Below are 26,531 nucleotides of genomic sequence, written 5' to 3' on the forward strand. Positions count from 1 at the left end.
TTTCTCCTACCATAGGAACCTGGGAAACAGTTCTATCTCCTTCGTTCTTTCATAATGTTTCATCTTGGTACTCAGAGTCTTTAGAGCCACTTGTGGTGGGTGGGAGGTAGATAAACAAAGTTCTACTGGATTTTTCTAGGCCTGGACTGCCAAAATGGAGGGGATCAATCTCACTGATCTGATGGCTTTTACTATTGCTGTATTTCCAAACCACTCAGCCCTCATATACCTCTGTTATTGACTGTTTCCTTAAACCTTGCTTCCATGTAGCTTTTCTGAGGTCTAGTAGTATAGCTATGTTAATATGTATATCTTTTGCTCAACAGGGACATTAATTTCCTTTTTTCCCTCAAATTAGCTGCCTTTTCAAATGAAACCTGTTTGAGAACTATCCTTCCTCCCCACCTCAAACAAATTTTCCAGTAATTGTCTGCTAGGTTCAGAAATAATTGAGGGAGTTTCACAGGTAGATGCAATGACAATACAATTGGATCAGCCTTGTTTCCTTTGGAAGTTCTGCTAAAAATATAGGTGGTAGTATAACAATTCTTCTATCTCTTTGTAATGTGCCTCTGATTTCATATAATAATCTTTAACTCGTTGACATAGTCGAGATAAAAGTTGGACTATTCAGCAAATGTTGGGAGAAGCAAGAGTAATAACTCTAGCAAAACTGCATGTCTTCATAAACAGGCTGGTGATTCATGGTGTGAATTAGATGTAAAATGTAAAATCCACAAGGGCATTTTGCTAAAGATAAAGACTCTCCCAGATTCTTTGCTAATATACCATCCATCAGTGGATGTCATATACATTTTTCTGATACTCATGCTGGATTTGAATTCTTGAAAATCAGTTTGAAAACATACCACAAAGAATTATGAAAAAACATTGATAAAGGGACACCATTATGCCAGCGATGGAGGACAGATGCTCTAATGAGAGCCACAGGCAAATAAAAGGTTGACCACAGCCAGTGTATCAGCTTATGACTGTTAATACATTTATTGGTGTATTACTTTGTTTTGATTACCAATCATTGAAGCTGCAGGTACTTTTATCATGCCATTCCACTGCTCTTGGGTATCTAGCTGGACAGCAGAAACTGTGATTGGTGGAATTTGTTTGAAATCCATTATTTTTTTCTAAAAAAGAAGAAAGAATAGTGAAGCAGTGATAGAAGGTAGTAGCCACAACATATATACTTGTTAAAATTAAAGAGAAGTTGCAGTCTTATGGCTCACCAAGAGCATGACTTCACTGTGTTTCAAATATGACTGTAATGTGAAATGGTTCTAATGAAGAACCATCTGGACAATCCTGTGCCATGTACTCTGGGATGGACCTGCTTGAGCAGTGAGGTTGAACCAGAAGACCCACTGTGATCCCTTCCAACCTAACCCACTCTGTTGTTCTGTAATTCTGTGAAGCATGATTAGTGATTGTGTGATTTTCAGAAAACTGAACTATCAGACTTCTGCTTGAAGAGTGAGTGCTCCACATGGCTGAAGCCATGTAAATATCAGAAGCCAAAGTTAGGTTTGCTTTTTCAGAGTTTTTACTATGCCATACCACAGGAAACATATGTGAATATGCATGTGTCATGAATAATTATCGTGGTGTTTGCTCTCATGGCTGAACATGAATATGTTAGTGATACAGTACAGGAATAAAATTAAGGTGTTTATGAGGGTTTTTTTTAATTATTATTTTTAATTTTTTTTAATAACTGGATCAAACAAAGACTGACTTCATACCCTATCTTTAAGAAAATAGCACTGACCTAGGGAAGGTCCAGGAGTAGGGAAACACAGAGAAATATGATATTTTCCAGAATACTTTCCGATCCTGCAAAAATTGATGCCTCAGAGACTTCCTAAGTGAGCATGATTGCCTACGTGTTGAAAAACCTTCCATTATTTTCTCTTGAAGTTTTAAAATGCATATTTACTTTTGGTATGCCCATTGTGCGAAGGAGTAGTCTTCTTTGCCACTTGCTATTTTGTTTAATTTATTCCACTTTTTATACCTGTCTTCATTATATTGCTCCTGATTTTCCAGCTCTTTTCTCAGTCTTCTCTTTTCCACTTTATGGAATAAGTAGCTCTGATAGCCTGGAAATGTGATTAATTCCTTTTTTTTAATTCCCTTATGTATGGCTAGATGAGTGCTGTTAAGCCTTGCTGGCCATGCTTCAGGCTGCAGTAAAATATTAGATGTAGCCGAACTGTACTGAAGCTGAGAAATGGGAGGCATACAAGAAATCTTCTGTTATATATTTTTTATGCAAGTAGAGGTCATATGGCAAGAATTCTCATCAAGGACTTTTGGCGGGAAAACATTCAACATCTTTTCCCTATCTTGCCATCTGTTTTCTTCTTGTGACTTCCAGAACTTACGGCAACACGTTAAGCAGAAAACCCAAACACTTCCTCCCAGGCATGAAAACTGTTACTGTCACATCCAACAGCACAAAAGCTTCTTGTTTTCAGCAGGTGAAGAAATTTATCTAAGCTAAAAGTTCTGAAACTGCTAGAACACTAGCTTTGTTAGATTTAAGTATTTTATTTATCAAGGAAGAGAATTCAGTTTCCCAAACTGTCTTAATATTTTTTTTCTGTAAAATACCTCTTTTCCCCTCTCTCTGAAATATAAACTTTTTGACGGGAAGTCTGACTGGACATGAAATCTCTTTTTTTAGGAATTGCATTTTTAGTCTGTTCTTATCCAGAAATCCATTCTAATCTTGAGTTCTATAGTATAAAATTACTGATCAAGACATTTAAATACAAATCTAACTGTTCTTGAATTTGATACAAGGTGGCTGATCAGCTGTATCAAAGAACAGATTTAAATGAAAGATGTAAGTGGACTTACCCAGCACTTCATCAACTGTGTCTCTGAAATGCTACAAGTATTTTCTGATCATTTACTATAAACTTGAATAACACATTTAAAGAAGCTGCTTACCTGTTTTTGAGGAGCATAGCTATTTTTTTCCTTCACAGGGCCGTTTTTCAATGCTTTCTCCCTGGCATGGTCTGCCACCAGGTCCTGGTGCGGGATTATTACACTGGCGAGTTCGAGTGCTTTCTCCACTGATGCAGGTGGACCAGGCACTCCAACAGCTCCAGCCTCCGTCAATGACAACTGGTACTAAGACACCATAATACTAAGATCAGTCCACCTACCTCTCTCAAGGAGACCGTGATTCAACTCTTACATTCTGAGTTATGGTGACTCTGCAGACCATTGCAGCCTCCAGCACACAACCCAAAGCACAGATTTAGCTTTTGAGAATGTTCTCGTCAGTGGCACTGTTTAAGAGCCCCAGGCTTTCAACAATTTTTCATCCTAGGAATCAAGTTCTAAGGTCCATTTTGGGCACCTGTGCTTTAAAAACCTGGCCACAGAGAATTAATTTACTGCACAGTCAATTTTTTGTATTGTCAGTTGTGGAACTGCATTCTTCTCCCTCTTCCATTTTGTAGATCAACCTAATATTAAGCTAGCACAGTAATTGTGAAATGTGATCATGTGTTTGCAAACACAGCACTTTTGCAGAAGGCTGAAGACAAAATAGTTTAAGACATGGTGAGATTGCTTTTTCCTGAAATCAGTTTACCACAACTGCACCATGCTTCACTAATGCTCCTGTGTACTCAAATGAACTTCATGTCATTCCAGACACAATAATGTATGTGGGACAATGAACTCTAAATTAGAGTACCCTCTTTATGGAAAGAACACAGTAACTTACACTTATTTCCACACCATTTGACAGCAGTAGGTGTAATGGAGTGCTATGAAATTCTTCTGTCCTTATGAAAGCTCATTTTGTCAGGATATTGTCAAGAACAAATATACTCATTTTAGTTTATTTAGAGTACTTACTAACCTTCAATTAATGTTGATTTGGGAATCTGACAAGCAATTCCCTTAAAATAGCTTGAGCACAGGCATGTACAGGCTCCATCTACCAGCACAAGAGTGCCTCCATTTTTGCAGGGTTCACATTTGCACACACTGTATTCAGTAATGTAGTCTTCAATTGCTCTTTCCAAATTTTGTTTCTTTAAATGTGCATCTCTCATCTTAACTGGAACAAGTGTATGTATTGGGGAAGGCTGTAGAAAAAAAAAAAGCCCAGGCAAAACACACTTTTCCACAATTCCGAATCCTTTTTATATGGCCATCACTAGCGTAAGCATCTGAAGAAACTCTCAAGATGAAGAAAATACCTGAAAGTTCATGATAAACTTGGTGTCTTACCTCCATCTTAGAACAAAACTTTCAAACTGTAAAAGCCACAGCTTTGAAGAAGCTGTACTTACCCGTTGCTGTATCACTACTGGAGCGTCAACCAAAGACTTTGCCCACTGTATGTAATCCTCCACATCAACCATTTTAGATCCTCGTAGTAACATTTCTTTTATTTTAACTGAAAAGTCAATCTTTCCCCCCTCAACTAAGGAGAGGACATCATCAATGACAGCATCATCATTTAATTGTGCTACAGAAAGAAAAAAAGAGAGGATGAAGAAGAAGAGTGTTTAATGCTCATGCATCTGGAAGCATAGTTGTCCTTCTAGTTCAGCCAGTTCCTCTTTTTAAAATGATTGTAGAGAGACCCCTTCACTCACTGTTGTAATACAATTCAATCTTTCTTTGCTCCTACCTTTTATGTGGGAGGAAATCTATTTTGCAATTTAAGTAGAAAACCCTATATCTAAAATGAAAAGAAGGGATAGGACAAACTGAAAGGTATTACGGAGATCATAGTCATTTGATAACAAGCCAAAGATAACATGAGTAATGCTACTGTATCACCTGAGTAGAACCAGTAAAGGGCAGGGACTAGACGAGTAGCATCTTTTACTTCGTAACTCAAACACAGCAGAGGACGGAAATTAATTGCCTCTTCTGCACCCAGTAGTAAATCTCCTTCCCTTCTGCAACTTTTATGTCATGTGAAACAAAGCCCGTCTCCAGACACACAAGGGAGCAGAGATGAACAGTGACAGGCAAGGGAACACAACTAGGCTAATCAGGGAAAGGAAGCCCCTGCCTTGAGTCCTCTCAGGCCTTGTCCCAGCAGAACCATTAGCCCTGCAGGATGAGGCTGAGGATGAGTCAAGACCAAGATGAGTCAATGGAAGGGTTCTTTGGATGCAAAGAATGGCATTTTGGGATTGCACAAATTTAAGTAATTGGCATATATTTAGAGAAGTGCCAATGAAGAGGTAAGGGGTGATCATGGTGGCTTTGGGAGGAATAAACATAGGGAGATAGAGGGACAAAAGCAAAAAAAGGGGGCTGATTGCATATAGAAAGGTGACTGATCAGTGAGCTTGTCTACCATGTACTGTCTTTCGTCTCTGCAGTCTGTCCTGGCTTACCATTAAAGTCCATTTCTGACTATTTTCTAGGGCAAGGGGACCTTATTCTGTGTACTAACATGTGTATGGAGATCTGTGTGCCAGCATCTAGAATTGGACAATGATTGATGGGGACCTGGTGTTTGTGGTGCCAGTAAGTGGAGCAAGTTAGGATATATACACCAGGTGTGATCACTAACGGGCATTAAGCAAGTAAGTAGCTTGGGAGCCAGGTATCAAAGCAGATGTTACTCTGGCCTAGATCTGGTGGCTTTCTGTGGTGATGTGACTGCAATGGAAACCAGGGAAGACCAATCGATGTCATCTACCTAGACTTCTGTAAAGCCTTTGATACAGTCACACGCAACATCCTTATCTCCTAAATGGAGAGACATGGATTTGGAGGATGGACCATTTGGTGGATAAGGAATTGGCTGGATGGACACAGCCAGAAGGTTGTGGTCAATGGCTATATGTACAAGTGGAGGCCAGTGACGGGTGGTGTCCCTCAGGGTTGTCTTGGGACCAGTGGTCTATAAGATTTTATCAGTCTCATAGACAGTGGGATTAAGTGCACCCTCAGTAAATTTGCAAATGATACAAAGCTGAGTGCAGTTGACACAACAGAAGGATGGGATTTCATCCTGAGGGACCCAGACAAACTTGAGAAGTGGGCCCACCAAACCGTCATGAAATTCAAAAAGCCCAAATGCAAGGTGCTGCACCTGGGTTGAGAAATGCTAGGCATGAGTACAGACCACAAGAAAAACTCATTGAGAGCAGCCTGGTGAGAAGGACTTGGGGGTGCTGCTGGATGAGAGGCTGGACATGACCCAGCCATGTGCACTCACAGCCCAGAAAGCCAAGCGTGTCGTGGGCTGCATCAAGAGCAGTAAGAAGAGCAGGTTGCAGAAGGGGATTCTACCCCTCTACTCTGCTTACATGAGACATCACCTGTGTTTGGCTCAGGGGTCCTCAGCACAAGGAAGATATGGACCTGTTGGAGCAAGCCCAGAGCAGGGCCACAAAAATGGACAGAATGCTGCAGCACCTCTCCTCTGAGGACAAGCTGAGAGAGTTAGGGTTGTTCAGCCTGGAGAAGAGAAGGCTCTGGGGAGACCTCATTGCCGTCTTCCAGTACTTAAAAGGGGCTTATAAAAAGAGAGGAGAGTGATTTTTTTACATGTTTAGATAGTGATAGAACAAGGGGAATGGTTTTAAACTAAAAGAGGAGAGATTTAGATTAGTTCTGTGGTAGTTTGGTCTAGGCCTTCCTTGGTGACCAGTTTGTAACCAAGGAAGTGCCCAGATTTACCCAGTATTCCCTACGATTTTTACGTAAGCCAGGCTATTAGAAGAAAGGAGGAGAGGCCTTTGCTCTCTTTCCTTCCGGCGGCTTGGAGGTGCAGGTTCCCTGCTGTTGAGTCTGCCGTGTTGGGGAGCGAGGCCTGGTAAGGTCTTGTCGACCTTGGGAGATGGAGGTTGCCGGCGGTTGTTCCAGCGCGACTCTCCATTGTCCCAAGGAGAGTAGTAAGATAGTTTTTTGCCTATTCTTTTAGTTGCTAGATATTGGGCTACCAATCGGGATATATATATATTTTATTTTGGTTTTGTTCCTTTTCCCTTTTCCCTTCCCTTTCCCTTGTGAAATTATATATATATTTCAATTGTATATAACATAAGTGTAAATATATTTATAGATATTGCTTTAGCTGTCTCTCTCTCATTTCGGTTTTCTTGGTTGTTTTTTTCTCCCTCTTCTCCCTGAGGTTTTGGGGGGGGGACTTTTTGTGGTAAGGTTTAGATACTTGGCAGGGAGCCAGCTTCAAACCATATCAAGTTCTTTACTCAAAGAGCAGTGAGACACTGGAAAAGGTTGCCCAGAGAAACTCTGGATGCCTCATCTGTCAAAGTGTTCAAGGCCAGGTTGGATGGGACCCTGAGCAACATGATCTTGTGCGTGGAATCCCTTCCAATAGTGGGGTGTTAGAACTAGATGATCTCATTCAAAAATCATTCTGTTATTCTGATTCCATATCTCCAGAGTGAGATAAGTGGAGGAGATGGCTGCTGGAGTGACCAGGGTTTGTAGGCCAAATACTGGAGAGATGTCAAGGTCCCTGGTTTGACTGAGGCCTGTTGGCATGTGAGGGTATATCTGCCTAAGGCAAATGGAGGTAAGAGGATTCAAGGGCCAATTGCTGGATAGACTGGGCACCTAAGGCCACTTACTGAAGGCATCCACAGTGTGTGTGTGTGTGTGTGTTGGTGAGCATCAGGTGGTGTGTACCAGCAGTGAGAGTAGAGCTGTGAGCCTGGTGCTGTATATCTAAGAGTCACTAACAATAAGTGCTGTATATCTAAGAGTCACTATAACAATCCGGTTGCTCATTCAATTGAATGTCTAACATCAGCTGCTAGAGGGATCTGTCTTGGCTATACATGTATGTTGTGGAGGGCCTGAAGGCCTGTGCTAACTGGGAAGAACATCTGCTCTAGTTGAACCTGTGTGAGTTGGAGAGTTGGATGGCCTCCAGAGGACCTTCCAACCTCCACCATCCTGTGTTTCTGTGATATTACCCACTAAAAGATTTTCACCCTGGTCAGATGGAGGGGAGAACAGAATGAAACCATTGGTGCCTGAGTGCTGTGCTTTTGTCTGTATTTATTTGTGTGGCCAGTGATGTGTGCATATATGTATGTATCATGTAAGTGTGTTTGTGTGTGCGTGTGTGTGCTGGAAACACATTCTCAGGCTGTCTCGAGAGCATGGAATTATGTCAGCCTCACCTGTATTGGTCTACTAAAAGCAATAACTATATTGATTATATTGATTATAAAAGGTGGAGCAACTGTTATCATCTTTTCTTAAGCAAAAGACATAATGTAAATGAAGGACATACTTACATTTGTCCTTCACATGAATCTTTTTACATTTGCCACTATCAACATTAAAATCGGCGTGCAAGTTTCTAAATGCAATACTGGCATCTAAGTGATAACCAAGGCATTTTTGCACGTCTTCTACAGTGATACCTGGGAGTAGAAAAAAGTGATTAGAGAAGTTGCATGACCATAAATAATGTGATATTATTCATAGAAAATAATTTTTTTGGGGCTACTGAAAATGCTTGTGGTTTTCTTCCTCCCATTTATCTTCTGCTTTGTCCTCTTCTATGAAATGAATGTGAGGATGATTGTAATTGAAGTGCCTGCACAGATGCAGGTAAGATCTATAGTGATTAGGAAAATATTAAAAATGGATTTCTCTTTTCTTTGATCTAGTTGAAAGCAAATGGCCCTCTAGGAACCATTCTTTCCAATTATTATATTGAGATTTTTTTCTTTCACATCTGCTTAACATTTACACTTTCTATGGGCCAAATTATTCAATTCTCCCAGTCTCTGTCTCTCTCTCCTAACCTCAAGCAAGTTTCTCCACTCCTTTTCCCCATAAAGTTAATCAAGGCTACTAATCTCTTACAAGTACACTACTCTCATTAATTCTAATCCTCATCTATCCACTACTGCCTCCAACACCTCCTTTCTGTTTATTAAACTCAAACATATCATCTGCAACTTCACTTTTGTATTCAGAAAGAATTGTGCTTAAACTTGTACTTTAAAAAAAACCTAGCACCACAGTCTCCAGTTCTGAACAGACTAACAGTAGGATATGTGACATCTTTCTCCTATGCCCCTTTGCATAGCCTGAATATCTGACAGTAATATTGTTGCTGACACTGCATGCAGCAGGTAATTATTTTCTGATTTCCAAAATCAGCATGAGAATTGCCTTTTTTAAATTTTTTCCAGAGTGATCACTTTAATCCAGCACAAACTCACATATTTCTGAACTGCACATGAGGGAGGATTAAATTTCTGCTTTGCTATCTTAACTAGGACATGGAAAATTCCAGTGTGAATGCTAAAGGCTATGAAATCAGTTTCAACACACTCAAGTGCACCATGTGATTTCTAGGAAGTACTTCAATTTTATCCTTGTTTTTTGTCACAACTGTACTCTTAGAGTGATTGCAACACAAAAAGTACCAACTAGCAAATTGGATTTAAGGTTTAGGCAGATTTTCTAGGCTTTGGGGATCTCTTGTAAATCATGTCCCAGTAATTACAATTCCAAATATTTTCAAGAGATCTTTTAAATTTTTTTAAATCCCTCTCAGTTATAGACTTAAAATAGAGACTTCAAATATTTCTGTCAGTTAGAAAGGCTGACTCTAATATCTGTTGAATTCATGTAATTCTGTAATGCCACTGGTGTACCATAAGCAGCACACACTGAACTGTGCTGTTCTCAGTATTGCTCCACATATCATATAGACAGATCGATCATCATGCATCTCTTTGAATGTCTGGAGACTTGGCTAGAACATTTTTACCACAGGAAGACCAAGAAAGTGCATACCTATTCGAGACATAGCGTAATCATCCAGCACGTACACAAGTTCATATTTTCCTCCTACAGTTCCAGAGACTGCATAGTGAGTTCCATAATCTTCTAGGAATTTGAAATACTCCCCCTTATCATATTCAGCAGGCAAAACGTTTAAATCATCTAGGAAACTATCTGTGAGACGGACATCACGACTCCGAATTTGGAATCTTCCCAGTTGAATCTTTCCTTTTACATGCAGAAAGGTTTGGTTCTGAATGCAGGAAGAAGAAAAGAGGTGAGAGTGCCATTCTGGTACACAGCACAGCAGGAAAATCTGTTCTACGTTATTTGTGAAGAAGCTGCAGCACTTTTAAACATGGCATTCAGTCTAGTGTTTTGGAAGAGGGTCAAACTTGTTTGATTAAAATTAAACATTCTCTGATTTAAACTGAGGAAACATCAAGAGACTGACATAATTTCAGTTCTTCCAGTTTTGCAGAGCTCTTCCCTTACTAATTTCAGCAAGCCCTTTGTGATCTATTTGACAACAGGGTCTTCTCTGTAAGTACGATGTCTACCGAAAGTGGATTTCTGACTTTCATAACATTGAAAAGTAATTCTATATAGACAACAGAAGCTGCCCACTGGGTAAGATGGAGTTTTGTCTTCGCTTATAGTCAGAGCAGAACTAAGTTCTCTCTTTTTTTGGATCACTTCCCTGTTATTCTCAGACCGTCAGAAGGAAGGGCACAGCTCCAATTAAGAACAAACGCCCCCCAAATAACATCATAAAATGAGAATTAATGACAGAAAAAATCCATGAGTCATTTGACCCATACATACATTGTAAGTCTAGCTACAGCGACTGATATGTCTGTAAATTACACTCCAGGTGGTTTTGTATCATATTCTAAACTAGGACCTAGCTACTGCCCTTAACTTGTGAAATAAAATTTTGTGAAAGAGTTACTTAAGAATCTAAGCAAACGCATGCCTTCCAAACCCCATTATTATCTGCAGTACTTATATGACTCCCTCAACAGTAGTGCCCAGTAGGAGGTTTGTAAAAGGGATTTAGCACCTGACCATCATACTAGCTGGCACCATTTAAAGGATCTTAAACTGGTGACTCAGATGCTGCTTGAGACCAGCAGAAGTCTGCAGGCATCTAAATGACTGTGAGGAAATTTTTGCAGGTGCAATATTCCTGCAAACCAGGATGCACAAAATCCTTAGATCTCCAGGTGCCTCCAGGCTCCTCATGGCTTTAACTTTCAGGTGAGCCCTGGAGGGTTCCCAACCAGAGGCTACCACTCCACTACCCTTCAGCCACATGAGTTTACAGTGATAGAACTCAGCTGGTGACAGATTGTGACTCATTCTCTGAATTGATCTCTGAGAAAGAATTTGAGGCCAAAATTCCTATCACAGGTCACTTGACTGTAAGCAGTCCATAAAACACCTTAAGCTACAGAACTTGATCTTTTGCATCTGTGGAGATTTATGGTTTGAATTCTTTTCCATCCCAAGAAAACTCATACCAACACAAAGTCAGTGTTGTGTGTCAAATTATCTATATAGTACAGACCTTTCTCTTCAGCATTATTTTAATTAACAGGTTGTGGAAGTTATATCAGTTTTCCCTTATATCCACTTGACCTCCAGAGCTCTGAACAGGTCCTAGGTAATGAGGCTGATAAACTTGAGAATTTGAATTAGTTGAGGCAGATCTATTCTTGCTTTCACGTGGTGCACTTCAGCGCTATGGAATTGATGTGCCTTGTACGTGATGGCATGTCGTGATCACAGACCTTAGCATACAGGGTGAGGAATGGTATATGACCCAGCACATAGCTGCTGGAATAGGCCATAATGTCACGTTGTGCTGCTTTTTGGCAGGGATAGAGTTATTTTTCTTCACAGTGGCTACTGTGGAACTGTGTTTTGGATTTGTGCTGAACACAGGGTTGACAATATAGAGATGTTTTTGCTATTGCTGAGCACTGTTTATACAGAGCCAAGGCCTTTTCTGCTTTTTGTACTGCCACACTGGGGAGGGTGCTGGGGCTGCATGGGAGGCTGGGAGGAGATACAGCCAGGACAGATGATCCAAACTGATCAAAGCAATTTTCCATATTATATGACATTATATTAAGTATGTAAAGCAGGAGGCAAGAAGGAGGAAGCAGTAGATGTTTGATATGATGGTGTTTGTCTTCCCAAGTAAGCATTACATGTGATGGGGTCCTGCTCTCCTGGAGATGACTGAACACCTGCCTGCACACTGGAAGCAGGGAATTAATTCCTTGTTTTGCTTTGCCTGTGTGCACAGCTTTTGCTTTCCCTATTAAACTGTATTTATCTCAACCCATGAGATTTTTAGCTTTTACCCTTCTGATTCTCTCCCTGATCCTGATGGGGGGAGAATGAGCAAGTGGCTGCATGGGCTTGGTTTCTGACTGAGGTTAAACCACAACACATCTAGTGTCACTTTTTACGGTCTTTCTCATTTGGGCTTCACTAAATGCTAAGGCTAATTCTTTACTGGTAAATAAAATGGGTCTTTCCCCTGTCTCAAAGTGATGGTAGTGATATGGCTTTTGTGCAACCCCAAAATAGGCTTGCTTTCTCCAGACTGCCTATGAGAACATCCGCTTCAAACATGCTGTAGGGAACTGCAGGATAGACATTGCTTATGAGACCATGAGAGCTAGCACTGCCAAAACCATGCTAGTAAAAACAATGGACTGCCGTGTACCAGTGTTAATGCCCATGCCTCTTAGCCCTGGCCAGTTTTTTAGTACAGAATTACCCAAATGACTGGGATCTGGCCTTTCAGTCATTATTCTATGTGCTTATTTTGTTTACATAGTGTAGGTCTGTTCAGTGGCAGGTTTTTGTCACAAAACTTGACCTAATTTGCCCACATTGCACTAGATTAGAGCTGCTCTTTAATCAAGATGAGACCAAAGGTGTTGACCCTTTCTAACTTCAACCCCTGAGGGAGATGAGGGTGTTTGCTAGCCAAGGGGAAACAGTGGGAAAAAGGAAGCTACATTTGGTTACTGTTTGTCCACATCTGAAATCTTAACCCTATTATTACCATTGTTTTTTTAAATGACAGAAAAGCAGCAGCTGATTAGAATAATTAGAAAGAATTATTAGAAAGAATTGTTATTCCAACACTGTACAAATTGTGCTATTTGTAGAATATTTTCATTAAAACCTTTAGTTGAATTAAACTTACCCTTTCAGTGGAGCTTTGCAGAATGGAATTTAAGGTTGCAGTCTTTCTATAATTATACGTGAAATTTCCTTCTACATCAATATTGCTTCCCTCAGTAGGTGTATATTTCAGAGACAGGCCAGCACTAAAGTGTTTCTGGTTTTCCATGTAGACCTCTCGTAACATTTTTGAACGATCATGGTAGAATATTGATGTGAAGGTTTTGTCTGCTTTTGTCTGAGAAAAGATAATGAAAAGGTTGTGTAAGAAAAAACCCAAGGTTTTGTCTGCCTTTGTCTGAGAAAAGATAATGAAAGATTGTATGAGAAAACAAAACAGGCAGTAATATAAAAATCGATGTAGCACTTTAAAGCTATATAATTTACATCGCTTAGCAATACATTTTCTTACACCTCTTTTTTCTTTTAAAACAAACCAAATGGAAACAGAAATACCATTCCCTCCACAAACCACCTTATCTTAATCAGTTCAGTGATTCAATGGTGAAGAGAAAGCTGTAATGACAATATTTCAGTGAGTATTAAATCTCAGCATGTAACACTGTCCAAGTACCTTATGTGAATTAAGAGTTCCTTTACGTGGTTTACAGCAGAAGGGGAAGCAGAAGGGCAGGCACTGATCTCTTCTCTCTGGTGACCAGTGACAAGACCTGAGGGAATGACCTGAAGTTTTGTCAGGGCAAGTTTAGGTCAGATAGTAGGAACAGGTGCTTCACCCCGCATCTTGGATGGTTGGGTACTGGAATAGGCTCCCCAGGGAAGTGGGCAGAGCACCAAGCCTGACAGAGTTCAAGAAACGTTTGGACAATGCTCTCAGGTGCACAGTGTGACTCTTGGGGATGGTCCTCTGCAGGGCCATGAGTTGACTTTGCTGATCCTTCTGGGTCCCTTCCAAACTCAGGAGATTCTGTGATTCTGTGTAAGGAATAATAGTCTCCACCTCTTTCCTAGAATGGAGATAAGGTTTGCTAATAGGTCCTGACAACTGAAATGAGTCAGAATTATGATTTTGTCTTCTTTTCTTACGGCAGAAAATAGCTAATTCAGAAATACCTATTTCAGTGCTGTTTAGTATACTTTACCAGAACACAGAATTTTAATAACTGAAAATGGTTCTACCTCAAAATAAAATATAAACAGTCATCTTGGGTCAGATTTACATTTTGGGAAGGAGGTGGTTTAAGTTGTATTTGTTTTATGAAGTTCCTTCTTGAAGAAATAGGCAAAATCTTCGGTAAGCAAAATACTGCTTTGATTTCTGAAATGCATCTCATGTTTATGTTTCAACAATCATCAACATTGTTGGTTTTCAAGCCTCACTGGAAGTCATAGTCTGAAACTCAAAAGCCTATTAGATTTTTTTTTTCAGCGGGACAGAGGGAAACCAAGTAGGACCAGAGTATCCTAATACCATTCCTGCCTTTTTTTCTTTCAGTGTCTTTGAAAAAGTAGCTTAACTACTTCTCTACTGAGCAAAAGTTAGATATCATAATCCTTTCTGTACAACTTCTGCTCATCTCATCCACTCATACTGTAAACATTCCAGACAGTTTCATTTGTTGTGCAAAGGTGCAGCAATGAACCTGTGGTAGTTTATCTGGCACAACTGAGCTTAACTCCCAAAGTAAATGATAACAAAATTTGTTTTTCTCTAGACTTCAGCGCAAACTTGATGCTAAAAAGCTTCAGCTGCCTGACTCAAGAGATATGCTGAGTCTTCCAAGAGGATGTCAGGATTCAGCATTCGGTTAAACACATCCTAGTTTGCATAGGACTTAAACTTACATCGTAAATGAGAACAGCCACGTTCCATGGCTTGCGGTAGTATATCCGTGTGTTTCCATCACGCACCCTTTCACAAAGACCATTGAAAAATTCATTGTCAAATGGGCTGGCCATTGGCTGCATCCCTAAAATATTGATTCTATAAGAAAAATACAAGACAGGAGGTGTCAGCACCTGCAGACAATGGTATTAAAGCTGGAAATGTCATTTTCTGCAGGAGATGGGGACTGTAGCTGTGAAACTGAATCTTGCTTCATCTAGGCAGCTTGACTCATCTCTTGTGGTCTTCTCATCTGTGTAATGGAGATCAGGTAACATCTTTTGTAAAGTTCTTTACATGTGTGAGAAATAAACAAATAAAAGATGTTAAACATCAAACACAGTGAGAACCTTAGGAATAAAAGGAGGTTAAAATATTTTCTGCTTGACCAATATGTTTGTGAGAAAGCATTCCTTATAGATTTAAAAGTACATCTCAACACCTATATTTAACCTGGATTTGGTTTGGATTTTTCATAACATATGTTAGTTTGTTTGCTGGTAGCACCTCCATTATCAAGCGTGTACAACACCCATCAAATCTGTAGAAGGAATATATAGCTACTCCTAGTATTGTCTCTTCTTTCAAGGTGTGACCTGGTGAAATAGCGGTATTTCCTGCAGCATAAGAGAGGAAATCTGAATCATTACAAAACAAGGGAGGCAAGAACATAGGCTGTAAAGCTCTATGCATCTATATACCGATGCACAAGAAATATTTCCAAAAATAATTGCCCCTTGGAGGATTCTGCATGAATTTTTTGCTCTTTTGTGCCTGGTTCAAATATTTTCAGTATTTACAGCACATGCATCTGAGAAATGCCTGTACCTATCTGAGTGCAGAAAGTAGTAATTGAATCATCGAAGTCTCCAACATCACTACTGCATCTCTATACAAGGTTTTCTCATGGAAGATTCTAGTAATAGATTGCCGTAGAAATAAGAAAGAAGCTACTTCTAAAATTGCCTAAGTACTTGGTTTACTTCCCCATGCTTAAACAGAAGCATTTTTTCCCTTACACAGTAAGAAATGAAATGAGAAGGATAATCCTTTTCATTAAACACAGGGTGGTGCTGTTGTACACTTTTATTTTCATCTATTAAGTTTAGATAGCTGTCTTCTAACTGTTTGTAGATAAACAATATGTCATTCTTTTTTTTTGCTTGAAACTAAAGAAATGCAGCAGAGTCTGAGAATAGAAAGATTCATTTATATCTTAGATTAATGATGAAAACTCCTATAAACAACAAAGATCTGGGGAGTGGAGAATTCAATGGTGCAAAAAAGCTTCAGGCAGAGTGTTATTGCAGTAAGGCATCTCATTGTATAAATAATCAAGAGATATTTTCTCCTTTTACACATGCTTTTTAGTAAAGTAATTGGGAATTACTAATTTGTTATGAAATATCACTTGAAACATATCTATATCTCTATAAACTTTACGTTTGAATAATATGCATTTTAAGTTAATTCGTGTAATATCTATGTATGATTCTGTTTACTAACTTTGTGATTGATTTACACTGTCTGCATAAATATTTTTTCCTCCACAGGTATACAAAATAAAATGGTAGTTGAGTGTTCTTCCAAAAGCTACTTAGCATTTCTGAATACAAATGCAAACATGACTGAGATTCCACTTTTGGGAATGTCAGTGTGCCCCAGTATTTTCAGCTGGCTTTCAAGACAATCCTAAACTCTTCACCAGGCCCAATACTACCTTTTACTTCATACATACCCGTGCCCTGCAGTCCTACCAACTTCAGACACATCAATGTCGTGGTTACGGCATGGTGATCGTGGGTCAGATTTACAGGCATCTTCGTCAGAAAGGTCTCCACAGTCGTTGTCTACATTGCACACAAGTCGTTGCTTTATACACCGACCTAATCAAAGAACAAACCATTACATGAATGGATTTTTGTCAAGATGGATTATAAATGACACTCTCAGATACTCTTTATTGAGATCTCCCTCTACATACATTTCTATTATTGTCAGGAGGGATTAAAATTCTACACTCTACCTCTTTCAAATGAAACCCCCCCTGCATATTACTGTATTTACATAGGAGTTATTAGGGTGGCTGAGAAAAGTAAGTCACGGGAGAACTGCTATCATATGAAGAAAGTTGTTACAGCCTGAGATTTTTTCTATATTAAACTTTGATTGTTAACTTGGTTGTTTTGTTTTGGGTTTGGGTTTTTTTTGTATTAAGAGACTACAGGAAAATGCCAATTCAATATCAACAAAGAATTATTTCTAAATTATTTAAACTATGGTAATTTGGACAATATTATTTAAATACTATACCACTGTAGTGTCCAAAACTGTAGGGATTTGTGTTCTAAAGCAACAGTGTAGTAGTAATTTTCCTGAGGCTGCATATCACAAGTTTTACAAAGACTCATTTTTTTTCCCCATAAGATCTAAAGATTTAGATGAATTAGCCCTAGCAAAATAAAACATCACTACTTGATATCATCTGCCTCTCCAGTAAAGACACACAATGCCTGTGAACTAGTAGCCAAAGACCTACTTTCCAATTTTTAATTTCTTTTTTTGCACTACTCTGATTTTAAAACAATACTAAAAATGTCTTGGTCCTCAAAATTCAGTTACCATCTTTCCATTTCTTTTTTGACTAGATTTATTACTATTAACTTTTCCTATTTTGTTTTGATTTTTGATGAGTCTTGAGCACTACATTAATTTGTATGCCATGCTTGCATCGCTTTACAAATTTATATCTTACTTTCAATTTAGATGCATTCTGGTCCCCAGCTAGCATCCATCATAACCCTCAGATCAGTAAACTTCCATATCCATTCTGTTAAAATTCTTTTAGCCTTAGGTCCCCCCCCCAGTGATTTTTCATAAAACATAGTGATTCATTAGCAGGTGGAGCAGTTAAGGTAAAAGAAAGGATGCTCACAGCATGGTCAGCCTCTAACCATGAAGAAGAAATTACAGAAGAATTTAAACTACATGCAAATTATAATGGAAGATAAGAGGAATGTACTCTGTCTTAAGCATTGTTCATGCTGTGGTTTTGTCACTGTGGTTGTGAACCCAGCTGCCTACAGACTGTAAGTGCTGGCATAAGGCCTTTATTCAGGGAATCACCTCCAGCTGGAAAAGCAGTGAAGCATATATCTCTTTTTTGTGTATGTATTTTGTCTTCAATGGAGAATGATTTAACTTACAGCACTAACTAAAGTGTAGTTTCTGAGTAAAGGCATTATACGGCACAAAAACAAGACCTACCAGAAGTGCACTGGAAGTCAGCACCACAGTCTGCTTCTGGTTTTTCAGGACAGACTTCACTGGTTTCACAGGTCTGTGTGTCTCCCAAGGCCTCCAGGCACGGTTTTCCACCAAATTGTCCAAATCTTTCAATATGTCTAGAGCGAAACTTGAAAGACAAATAACACTATTAACATGGCCCAGAGAGAAAAGAGAACTCTACCAGAATTGAAGGGTTTCTACGTGAACATGAGAACTTTTCAAAATGAAGCATCTTCAGTGAAATATTTGGTTGAAATTCCACAGGCACATTGGTTAAAACAATATTGAATTAAAAATTATCAATATTCAGCTAATACGTACAGATGCTATTTTTTCACTAATTACTTTATTTCACTAATTTTTTTTATTTCATTCCATGGAGGCAGTGCATCACTTATATTTTGTATGCTTTCAAGTCTTTTATTTTCTAAAGTCTCATAAGAACCACTCCCCTAAGAAAATAAAAATCTGCTTTTTAATAGAAACATACATATGGCCAAAATAGATAATTTCTATGAAGAAAAAATCTTGAATGAGAGCACTTGACAGTATTCTACATTATTGTCTTATTCTTATGGCTTCACATCTGAAATGATTGTGGGTGTCATTGAGTCATGAACATACAGTATTAAGAGTTGCAGTCTGATGTTTTCTCATAACCAACAACCAGACAGACAGCATCCCTTCAGTTGTGGCTTTGGAACAAAGACTTCCAACAACAGCTTACCCTTTGATAGGTGCATGGGTCGCAGGGCCCCCACGCGCTCCAGCTGCTCAGTTTACAATCTATTGGAGATGGAGCATTCAGTTCTCTTGTTCCCCTGTGGAAAGCTTTTTCTGAAGAGCTGTCAAACAAAACATTCCAGTACAGTCCTAGGCAGTACACTAAAATCACATGTGAGTTTGTATTTAAACCATGGGCCAATATTTTGGAAGAATCTTCAAGCTGATTTCTGTTTCACTTTCATAGCAGTACTTAGTTGTATAAACAGCTGCCTAATATTAAATTCTTTGGTGGCTTAAAATTACATTAAAAACAGTTTGAAGACTTAATAAGCCAGGTCTTTTTTAGATCTTCGTGCATACAAATGCTCTTCTGATGGGTCACGTTATTGAAGAGAATGAAACAATAATACACAGAGAACATCTGCAGTCCCCCACTCAGACAGTGGCTGTGCTTCCCAATATGTAAGTCTAAAGACAGAGGCACAGCAGCACATCTTGAATAGATGCAGTACTTCAATACATGTTTTTATGATTTTTTTTTAGCTTATTAACTTTAATGGTGTTGTTCTTAAGCCTGGAAAAAAGCGTAAATATTTTCCTGAGTTGAAAGAAAACTCATAAATACAGGTATTAGTTAGTAACAGACTAACTTACATTGTTGGAAAAAAACCAGACAAGTGTTTATCTTACTGTTGTTCAGCTTGTCAAGTTGAATACTTCTGCAGTGAGGCCTATTTCTTTTAGAGTGACTCTTCATTTTGGTTCTCAGTTTTAAACACCATCAAACTTCCAGTTGTCATTAAGTGAAAGGCCATAATATAAACAAAGTTTCTTTAAGGCACTCACTGGTAGATATTAAAAACTAATGCACTGTAGAATGACTTTTTAATTTTAAAAACCAAGCCCAGTAGTTTACTGCTGACCTTATCTTCACAGGTAACAATGTTAGATAGCAGAGGAATGAAGGATCTTTAAAGTCTGACTTGCTTGGTTTTCTCTGAGTAATTTATTCCAATTTGGCCTTACATGCTTCCATATTCATTCACCCTCTCTGCATCTCTCCATGTTAATGTTGCTGCCTCTGCTCTACACTGGGCCCTTCTCTGCTGAGCCCAGAAGGTCACAGTGTGATGTACATATGGGTTTTCATTGCAGGCAGGGCCTTACCCTCTGCTCTTGGAGCCCCTCACATTGTACAAATACGTCAGGATTCTAAACAAATATAACCTGATTCCACAAGATTAAGAAATCTGCAGTTTGGACAAGAAAGATATAGCAGTTGTTCTAACTTCCTTGTGCCATTTATTCTATGTTCAGTTTACATAAGTAGTAAGTTGTCATTGAGATGATAAATCAACCTCTTTCTAGCTATTGAATTTTAAATCAGGAATCACAGGGTTGCTGTGCAACCTTTTATATAATCTGCTGACCTGACTGGCTCTGATGCCTCAGACTTTCTGCCGTCACACACACAAGCAGTAAAAATGCAACACAGCTGCTTTTGGAAGTATCTGTATCATAGACTCCCAACTGCCTTGCCTGCTGCTCCTAAACAGCTCCTTCCCAGAAGTCCCCTGACCTCAACCCAGGACCTGCAGTAAATATATCCTTGGCTGAGGATGTTGCTTTTAACAGGTGGGATTATGAAGAAAAAAAAAAAAAGGAAGAGCACAAGTATGCCCAATCTCTATACACACGATAAATGAGATAAAGAATAAAGAATTCTCTCCATACAACAGGGACCTTACAAACTCTTACCTGGTAGGGAAGCATGAAGCTTTGCTTGTCCCTGACACCAGGAATTGGGGCGCTTGATAGAGGATGTAGAAACAACCTTGTGAGAAGTCCATTTTACACAGAACTCCCTTACATTAATACTCTGGTGGACTCTGTGCACCTAAATCTATAACCCACTATTTGGCAGCTGAAAGTGCTGGGAATGAGGGAGATGGCTTTCAACATCTGTCTTGTTCTTACATTTCTACCTGTGCACCCATTAATGATCACTATCAGGTATGGGGTAATCTACTGGAAGGCAGGAGAGCTCTTCTGGGGGACCTGGACAGACTGGAGAGTTGGGCTGATTTGAATGGGATGAGGTTCAACAAGGCCCAGTGCAGGGTCCTGCACTTTGGCCACAACAACCCCCTGCAGTGCTACAGGCTGGGCACAGAGTGGCTGGAGAACAGCCAGGCAGAAAGGGATGTGAGAGTTTGGATTGATAGGAAGCTGAACATGAGCCAGCAGTGTGCCCAGGTGGCCAAGAAGGCCAATGGCATCCTGGCCTGGATCAGGAAGAGTGTGGCCCACAGAATCAGGGAAGTGAATCTTCCCCTGTACTCAGTGCTGGTTTGGCCACACCTGGAGTACTGTGTCCAGCTCTGGGCCCCTCAGTTCAGGAAGGACATTGAGGTGCTGGATCAGGTCCAGAGAAGAGCAGTGAGGCTGGTGAAGGGACTTGAGCACAAGTCCTATGAGGAGAGGCTGAGGGAGCTGGAGTTGTTTAGCCTGGAGAAGAGGAGGTTCAGGGGAGACCTCATCACTCTCTACAACTCCCTGAAAGGAGGTTGTAGCCAGGTGGGGGTTGGTCTCTTCTCCCAGGCAACCAACAGCAGGACAAGAGGGCATGGTCTTAAGCTCTGCCAGGGGAGGTTTAGGTTGGATATTAGAAAGAAATTTTTTACAGAGAGGGTAATCAGGCATTGGAGTAGGCTGCCCAGGGAAGTGGTAGATCCACCATCCCTGGAGGATTTTAAGATATGACTGAATGTGGCACTTAGTGCCATGGTCTAGTAACCACAGTGGTATTGCTTGGAGGTCTTTTCTAATCCAGTTGATTCCATGATTCTGTGATTCTGTCTCTTTACCCTGACACAGAAAGACTGTGATTAGATTCAACATGGTACTTTTAACATGAGTCCTTTCTTCTTCCTTCACATGCCCAGTTAGGGGCCAGCTTTTTTTCTCCAGTGCTGTTGAGGTTTACTACAAGGTGTGTGTATGTCAAACATTGACTAAGCATGTGTGCTTGCATAGATCAGAATGATAATTCAGCCTGAGAAAGGATAAAGATTTTTGACATTATAATTCCACTTCAGTCACACTTACCCTATGTTATATTAAGGTTTATAACTCAAAAGTAATGAAGAAAAAGAGAAGTGTGTACAGCAACTCTTAGAAACTTCTATAGGAAAGGCTAAGTTCTAAAAGATAGTTATATAGAAGATAAAGGTCCCATATAGAATTTACTTCAGGAGAAATGTCATCTGAATATTAAAATAAACCCAACAGTTATGATTATAACCATTAAACATTGAAATAGGTTACCCAGGGAAATGCAGGGAAACAGGTTACCGTGAAAGTATTCAAGACTGTTTGACAGGACCCCTGGATAACCTAATCTAAAGCCTTGTTTTGAACAGAACATTGTAGAAGACCTCCAAAGTCCCTTTCAACGTATTTTGCAGCTCTGTGAAATTTTGGAAAGTTGTAGCGTATTCAAAATTTGACATAGCTCTCCAGTATCTTCCAAAACAACTTTCATCTGTAATTAGCTCATCTTACAGATACTTAATAATCAACAAATAATGCTTGAAAAGTTGCTGTGCAGCATTCTACAAAATATTTCCCCCCCCACTTAGCATACAGTAGCATCAACAGTGGGAAGAAACTAAAATCTACTGCTCTAGCAAATGGTTGAGAATCAACCCTTCCTATATCTGCGAGATGCCTTCATATATGACCTTTTCATCTCCTTACTGATGTAGGACTGTAAACCTCTGAGTAACAACATGTATTCCGGCACCTCAGGTTGAAGACTGACAGGTTCCTTAAAGATATGTTGAGATGTCTAAGAGGATTTCTAAAGGTAGATGTACATCTTGTTCCTAGTGATCGTCACGTATTCAGGCGCTAGAGAAGTTTATAGTGAAACATATTTCTGAACTTCACTGAAGGTGACAGCTGAAAGCAAGAACTTTGCAGACAAGCAAGGAAATCAAAATACATTCCCTGCAATCCTTTATTGAGAGGTTTGAGGGACAGGAGGGTACTCTTTGGAAAGCAAAAGCCATTTCACAATCAGAACACAGAATTGTTTGCACCTTGTCTTGGATTGCACAATACACTCTGTACAGCATCAGGCCACAGAGCTCTGGTGATTTATTATTGAGCCATACTTCAAAATAGAGGACTGTTGAGTTCATCAGTGACAAAAGTGAAGACTGAAGAAAAAGCCTTGGTTGCTTAATTACCACTGACCAAGAGAGAAAGCATGGCTGTCTTGAATTTGGAGACATTATAGCATCACATGAGGGCATAACCTTTGCCAACTGTAGTTGCTAGCACCATCATCAAGCTGCACAGTCTTTGGTACACTGGGAAGCCAAGCTGCTGGCCAAAGTTGCCTGCTATGGATTCCCTGTAATAATTGTATATTCTGGCAGGACTGTTTCTAAATGAACATGTCTACCCTGTGCTTTAATTGGATCTGAATGCCAAAATAATAATAAACATCAAAACATAAGAAGCAAATGCCTGACCAACCTAGTGGCCTTCTATGATGGGGTGATCACATCTGTGGACAAGGCTACATATATCATATATCTGGATCTCTGTAAAGCCTTTGACACAGTCCCCCACAACTTCCTTCTCTCTAAATTGGAGAGAGATGGTTTGAGTGGGTGGGCTTTTAGATGGGTAAGGAAGTAGTTGGGATGGTTGCATCCAGAGGGATGTGGTCAATGGCTCAGGGTCCCAATGGACATCGGTGACAAGTGGTGTACCTCAGGGGTCCGTACAGTGCTGTTTAACATGGTCATTATATATATTTATTATATATATTTATATATATTTAATATTTTAATGAATAGACAGTGAAGTAAAGTGCACCCTCAGCAAGTTTGCAGATGACACCAAGTGGAGTGATGCTGTTGACACACCTGAAGGATGGGACGCCATCCAGAGGGACCTGGACAAGCTCGAAAAGTGGCTCCATGGAAATGTCATAAAGTTCAACATGACCAAGTACAAGGTACTGCACCTGGATTAAGGTAATCCCAAGCACCAACACAGGATGGGGGATGAACAAACTGAGAGCAGCCTGGGAGAGCAAGACTTGGGAGTGCTGGTGGATGAGAGGTTGGACATGAACTGGCCACATGCACTCACAACCCAGAAAGTCAAACATCCTGGGCTGCATCCAAAGCAGTGTGGGCAGCAGGTGAAGGAGGGGATTCTTCCCCTCAGCTCTGCTCTGGTGAGACCCCACCTGGAGCACTGTATCCAGCTCTGGGGTCCCCAGCACAGGAAGGGTATGGACCTGTTGGAGCAAGTGCAGAGGTCACCAAGATGATTAGAGGGATGGAGCACTTCTCCTATGAGGAAAGGTTGAGAGAACTGGGATAGTTCAGCCTAGAAAGAGACAGCTTAGGGGTGACCTACTTGTGGCCTTCTGGTACCTGAAAGGAGCCTACAAGAAAGATGGAGAGGAACATTTTACCAGAGCATGTAGGGACAGGACAAGGGAAAGCGGATTAAGAGAGTAGGTTCATATTATATATTCAGAAAAAATTCTTACTGTAGGGATGGTGAGACACTGCAACAGGTTGCCCAGGGAGGCTGAGGATGCCCCATCCCTTGAGGTGTTCAAGGCCAGGGTGTATGGAACTCTGAACAACCTGGTCTAGTGGGAGGTGTCTCTGCACATGACAGGGGTGGTTAGGACTAGATGATCTTTAAGGTCCCCAGCCTAAATTTCCCCTCTTTCAGTGTGTACCCATTACTCCTTGTCTTACCACTACAGTTTCTGCTGAAAAGTCCCTCTCCAGCTTCCCTGCAGGCTCCCTTCAGACACTGGAATGTTGCTATGAGGTCTCTCCACAACCTTCTCTTCTCCAGGCTGACCAACCCCAACTTTCTTAGTCTGTCTTTGTAGGGGAGGTACTCCAGTCCTCTTATCAACTTTGTGGCCCTCTGGACTTGTTCCAACATAAGACTTACATTTTTTTCATCATTCATATTGGCCATTCTAGTAAATGACATATAGACGTTTCTGACAGAGTAGTGCTTTAGTTGTTTTCATGTGATCATTTTGTAGGGACTAAGCCTTTGTTCACTTCCTAGTGATACTTGCAGTGAAAACACAAAGGCTATATTTCCAAAGATTAGAAATAGGCAAACTTTAAATAGTAAGAGAAGTACTGTCAGCATAAAATTGTGCATCTTCAGAAAGAAATATATTAAGTATTTTAACACTCAGTGTGCAACAGAAAACAGATGCCTGAGCTTCACCACCCTGGAATAAAATGGCTTCAGTTGCTACCAGTTACCTTTATTGTGTCACACACATCCAGAATAAATGGATACAGCATTGCTATTTAACTCCTTGAAATACAGCAAGAAGTAGTTTGCTTTTTCATAGGGTATCTAAGCAAGCTGCCACAAGAAATGTCTGCATTGGATGTTTATACTCTGTGTTAAGAGAAATAAAACAGTAGAGACAGCTGCAGAAGATAAAGAACACTTACCTTCTGCTTTCCCCCAAAAGTGAGACAACCATCTCTAAGTTGCATAGTATGGTTATAAACTGCAGGATAACAAGCATGATTCTCATTTTGTAGCTGAATAGACTAGAATAGCCATGACCGAATTTGTAATTTATTTATCTGTTCCTTTTGTTATTTATTACCAAGAGAACAAACAAAAAGCAGTGTTTACTGAAGAATGCCAGTAATGGGCCAAAACTGCCTTACGGTAAATGCTCTAAAGTCCACTTTTCAGAAAAATCCACTTTTTCCTCTGAATGGGGACTGGGAAATACTGTGGAGTAGTTTAAAGATTAAAAACAAACAAGTTTTGTTTAATAGTATCTTTCTAATATAGAGAAGACATTATGTATTGAATTAGAGAACCATTAACTGCTTAGTAAAAATGCTGTCATAGCCGTGACTCATGTAAGGAACAAAGAGTTCCTAAAGCAGAGCTGTTTACAAGAGCAAGTTTACTGTCTAACATCTTTGGAATCTTCATTTGGAGTAATGGAGGACTAAAGTCCCAAGATTTTTTTTTATTCCTCCCCCAGCCAATATAAAAAAAACAACACACCATTTTTTGTGGTTTTGAAGGAGACTAAAACTCTTCTAGCTTTTACTCTGTCACTAACATCCAAACCACAAGCTAGCTCTTTAGAAGGGCACTCCTTTTGAGTACTTTGTTGTAATCCAGATTTAAGGCATCATGTGTTGGACACAGTCACAAGACACAAGTCACTCATAAATAACCTGCTGTTTAGCTGTTAAGAATTGAGTATCTGGATGCAAGTTTAAAACAATCATCCAGTATAAGGATTTTCCAAATTATCATGGGTAATTAAAAAAAAAAAAGTGTACTTTTAATATTTTCTGTTCTCTGCTTTTTGTGGCAGGGAGGAGGGAGTGTGTGAGATAGGGCAGGGCAATTTTTTCCCTATTCAAGCCTTGATTTGGGACAATTTCATTTAAAGGAACTTTAATCTGCTGCAGCTCCAGTCCAGCCTGATGAGTCCAGTTGCACTTAACTCATTTGTTAGGCAAGAATGCAGGACACAGATATTTGTAATACTCATCATACCTGCTATCACAGTTCGTGGTTCTTTAAGACAGAGATTCAGAGTAAAAAGTTATTCAAAGTAAGC

General features: G+C 39.8%; 1 protein-coding gene across 4 annotated transcripts; it reads right to left on the reverse strand.

Moving 5' to 3' along the window:
* Positions 1 to 2,970: 2,970 nt before the first annotated feature.
* Positions 2,971 to 25,521, reverse strand: C9 (complement component 9). 4 transcript variants are annotated; one of them, XM_017823611.1, is made up of 11 exons: positions 25,387 to 25,521; positions 18,861 to 18,978; positions 18,113 to 18,260; positions 16,584 to 16,731; positions 14,806 to 14,944; positions 13,022 to 13,237; positions 9,805 to 10,045; positions 8,286 to 8,414; positions 4,335 to 4,513; positions 3,899 to 4,127; positions 2,971 to 3,156 (listed from the first exon to the last, which is right to left on the reverse strand). In XM_017823611.1, exons 1-11 carry the CDS (start codon positions 25,470 to 25,472, stop codon positions 2,990 to 2,992), a joined length of 1,800 nt encoding a protein of 599 aa, XP_017679100.1. In that variant the 5' UTR covers positions 25,473 to 25,521; the 3' UTR covers positions 2,971 to 2,989. The 4 variants fall into 4 exon arrangements, with proteins under 4 accessions (XP_017679100.1, XP_017679101.1, XP_017679102.1 ...); XM_017823612.1 differs by having other exon boundaries at positions 18,861 to 18,954; positions 25,387 to 25,505; XM_017823613.1 differs by lacking the exon at positions 8,286 to 8,414.
* Between the last annotated feature and the right edge of the window lie 1,010 nt (positions 25,522 to 26,531).

This window comes from Lepidothrix coronata, unplaced genomic scaffold (genome assembly GCF_001604755.1).
Source record: "Lepidothrix coronata isolate B3197 unplaced genomic scaffold, Lepidothrix_coronata-1.0 Scaffold104, whole genome shotgun sequence".
NCBI lineage: Eukaryota > Metazoa > Chordata > Aves > Passeriformes > Pipridae > Lepidothrix > Lepidothrix coronata.

Coding starts and splice junctions, on each gene's coding strand:
- C9 (XM_017823611.1), bottom strand. CDS start 25,472: ATGAGAATCATGCTTGTTATCCTGCAGTTTATAACCATACTATGCAAC. Junction 16,732..18,112: donor TGACTTCCAGTGCACTTCTG/GTAGGTCTTGTT, acceptor TTCTTTGATTAG/GTCGGTGTATAAAGCAACGA. Junction 4,128..4,334: donor CAGTAGTGATACAGCAACGG/GTAAGTACAGCT, acceptor TTTTTTCTACAG/CCTTCCCCAATACATACACT.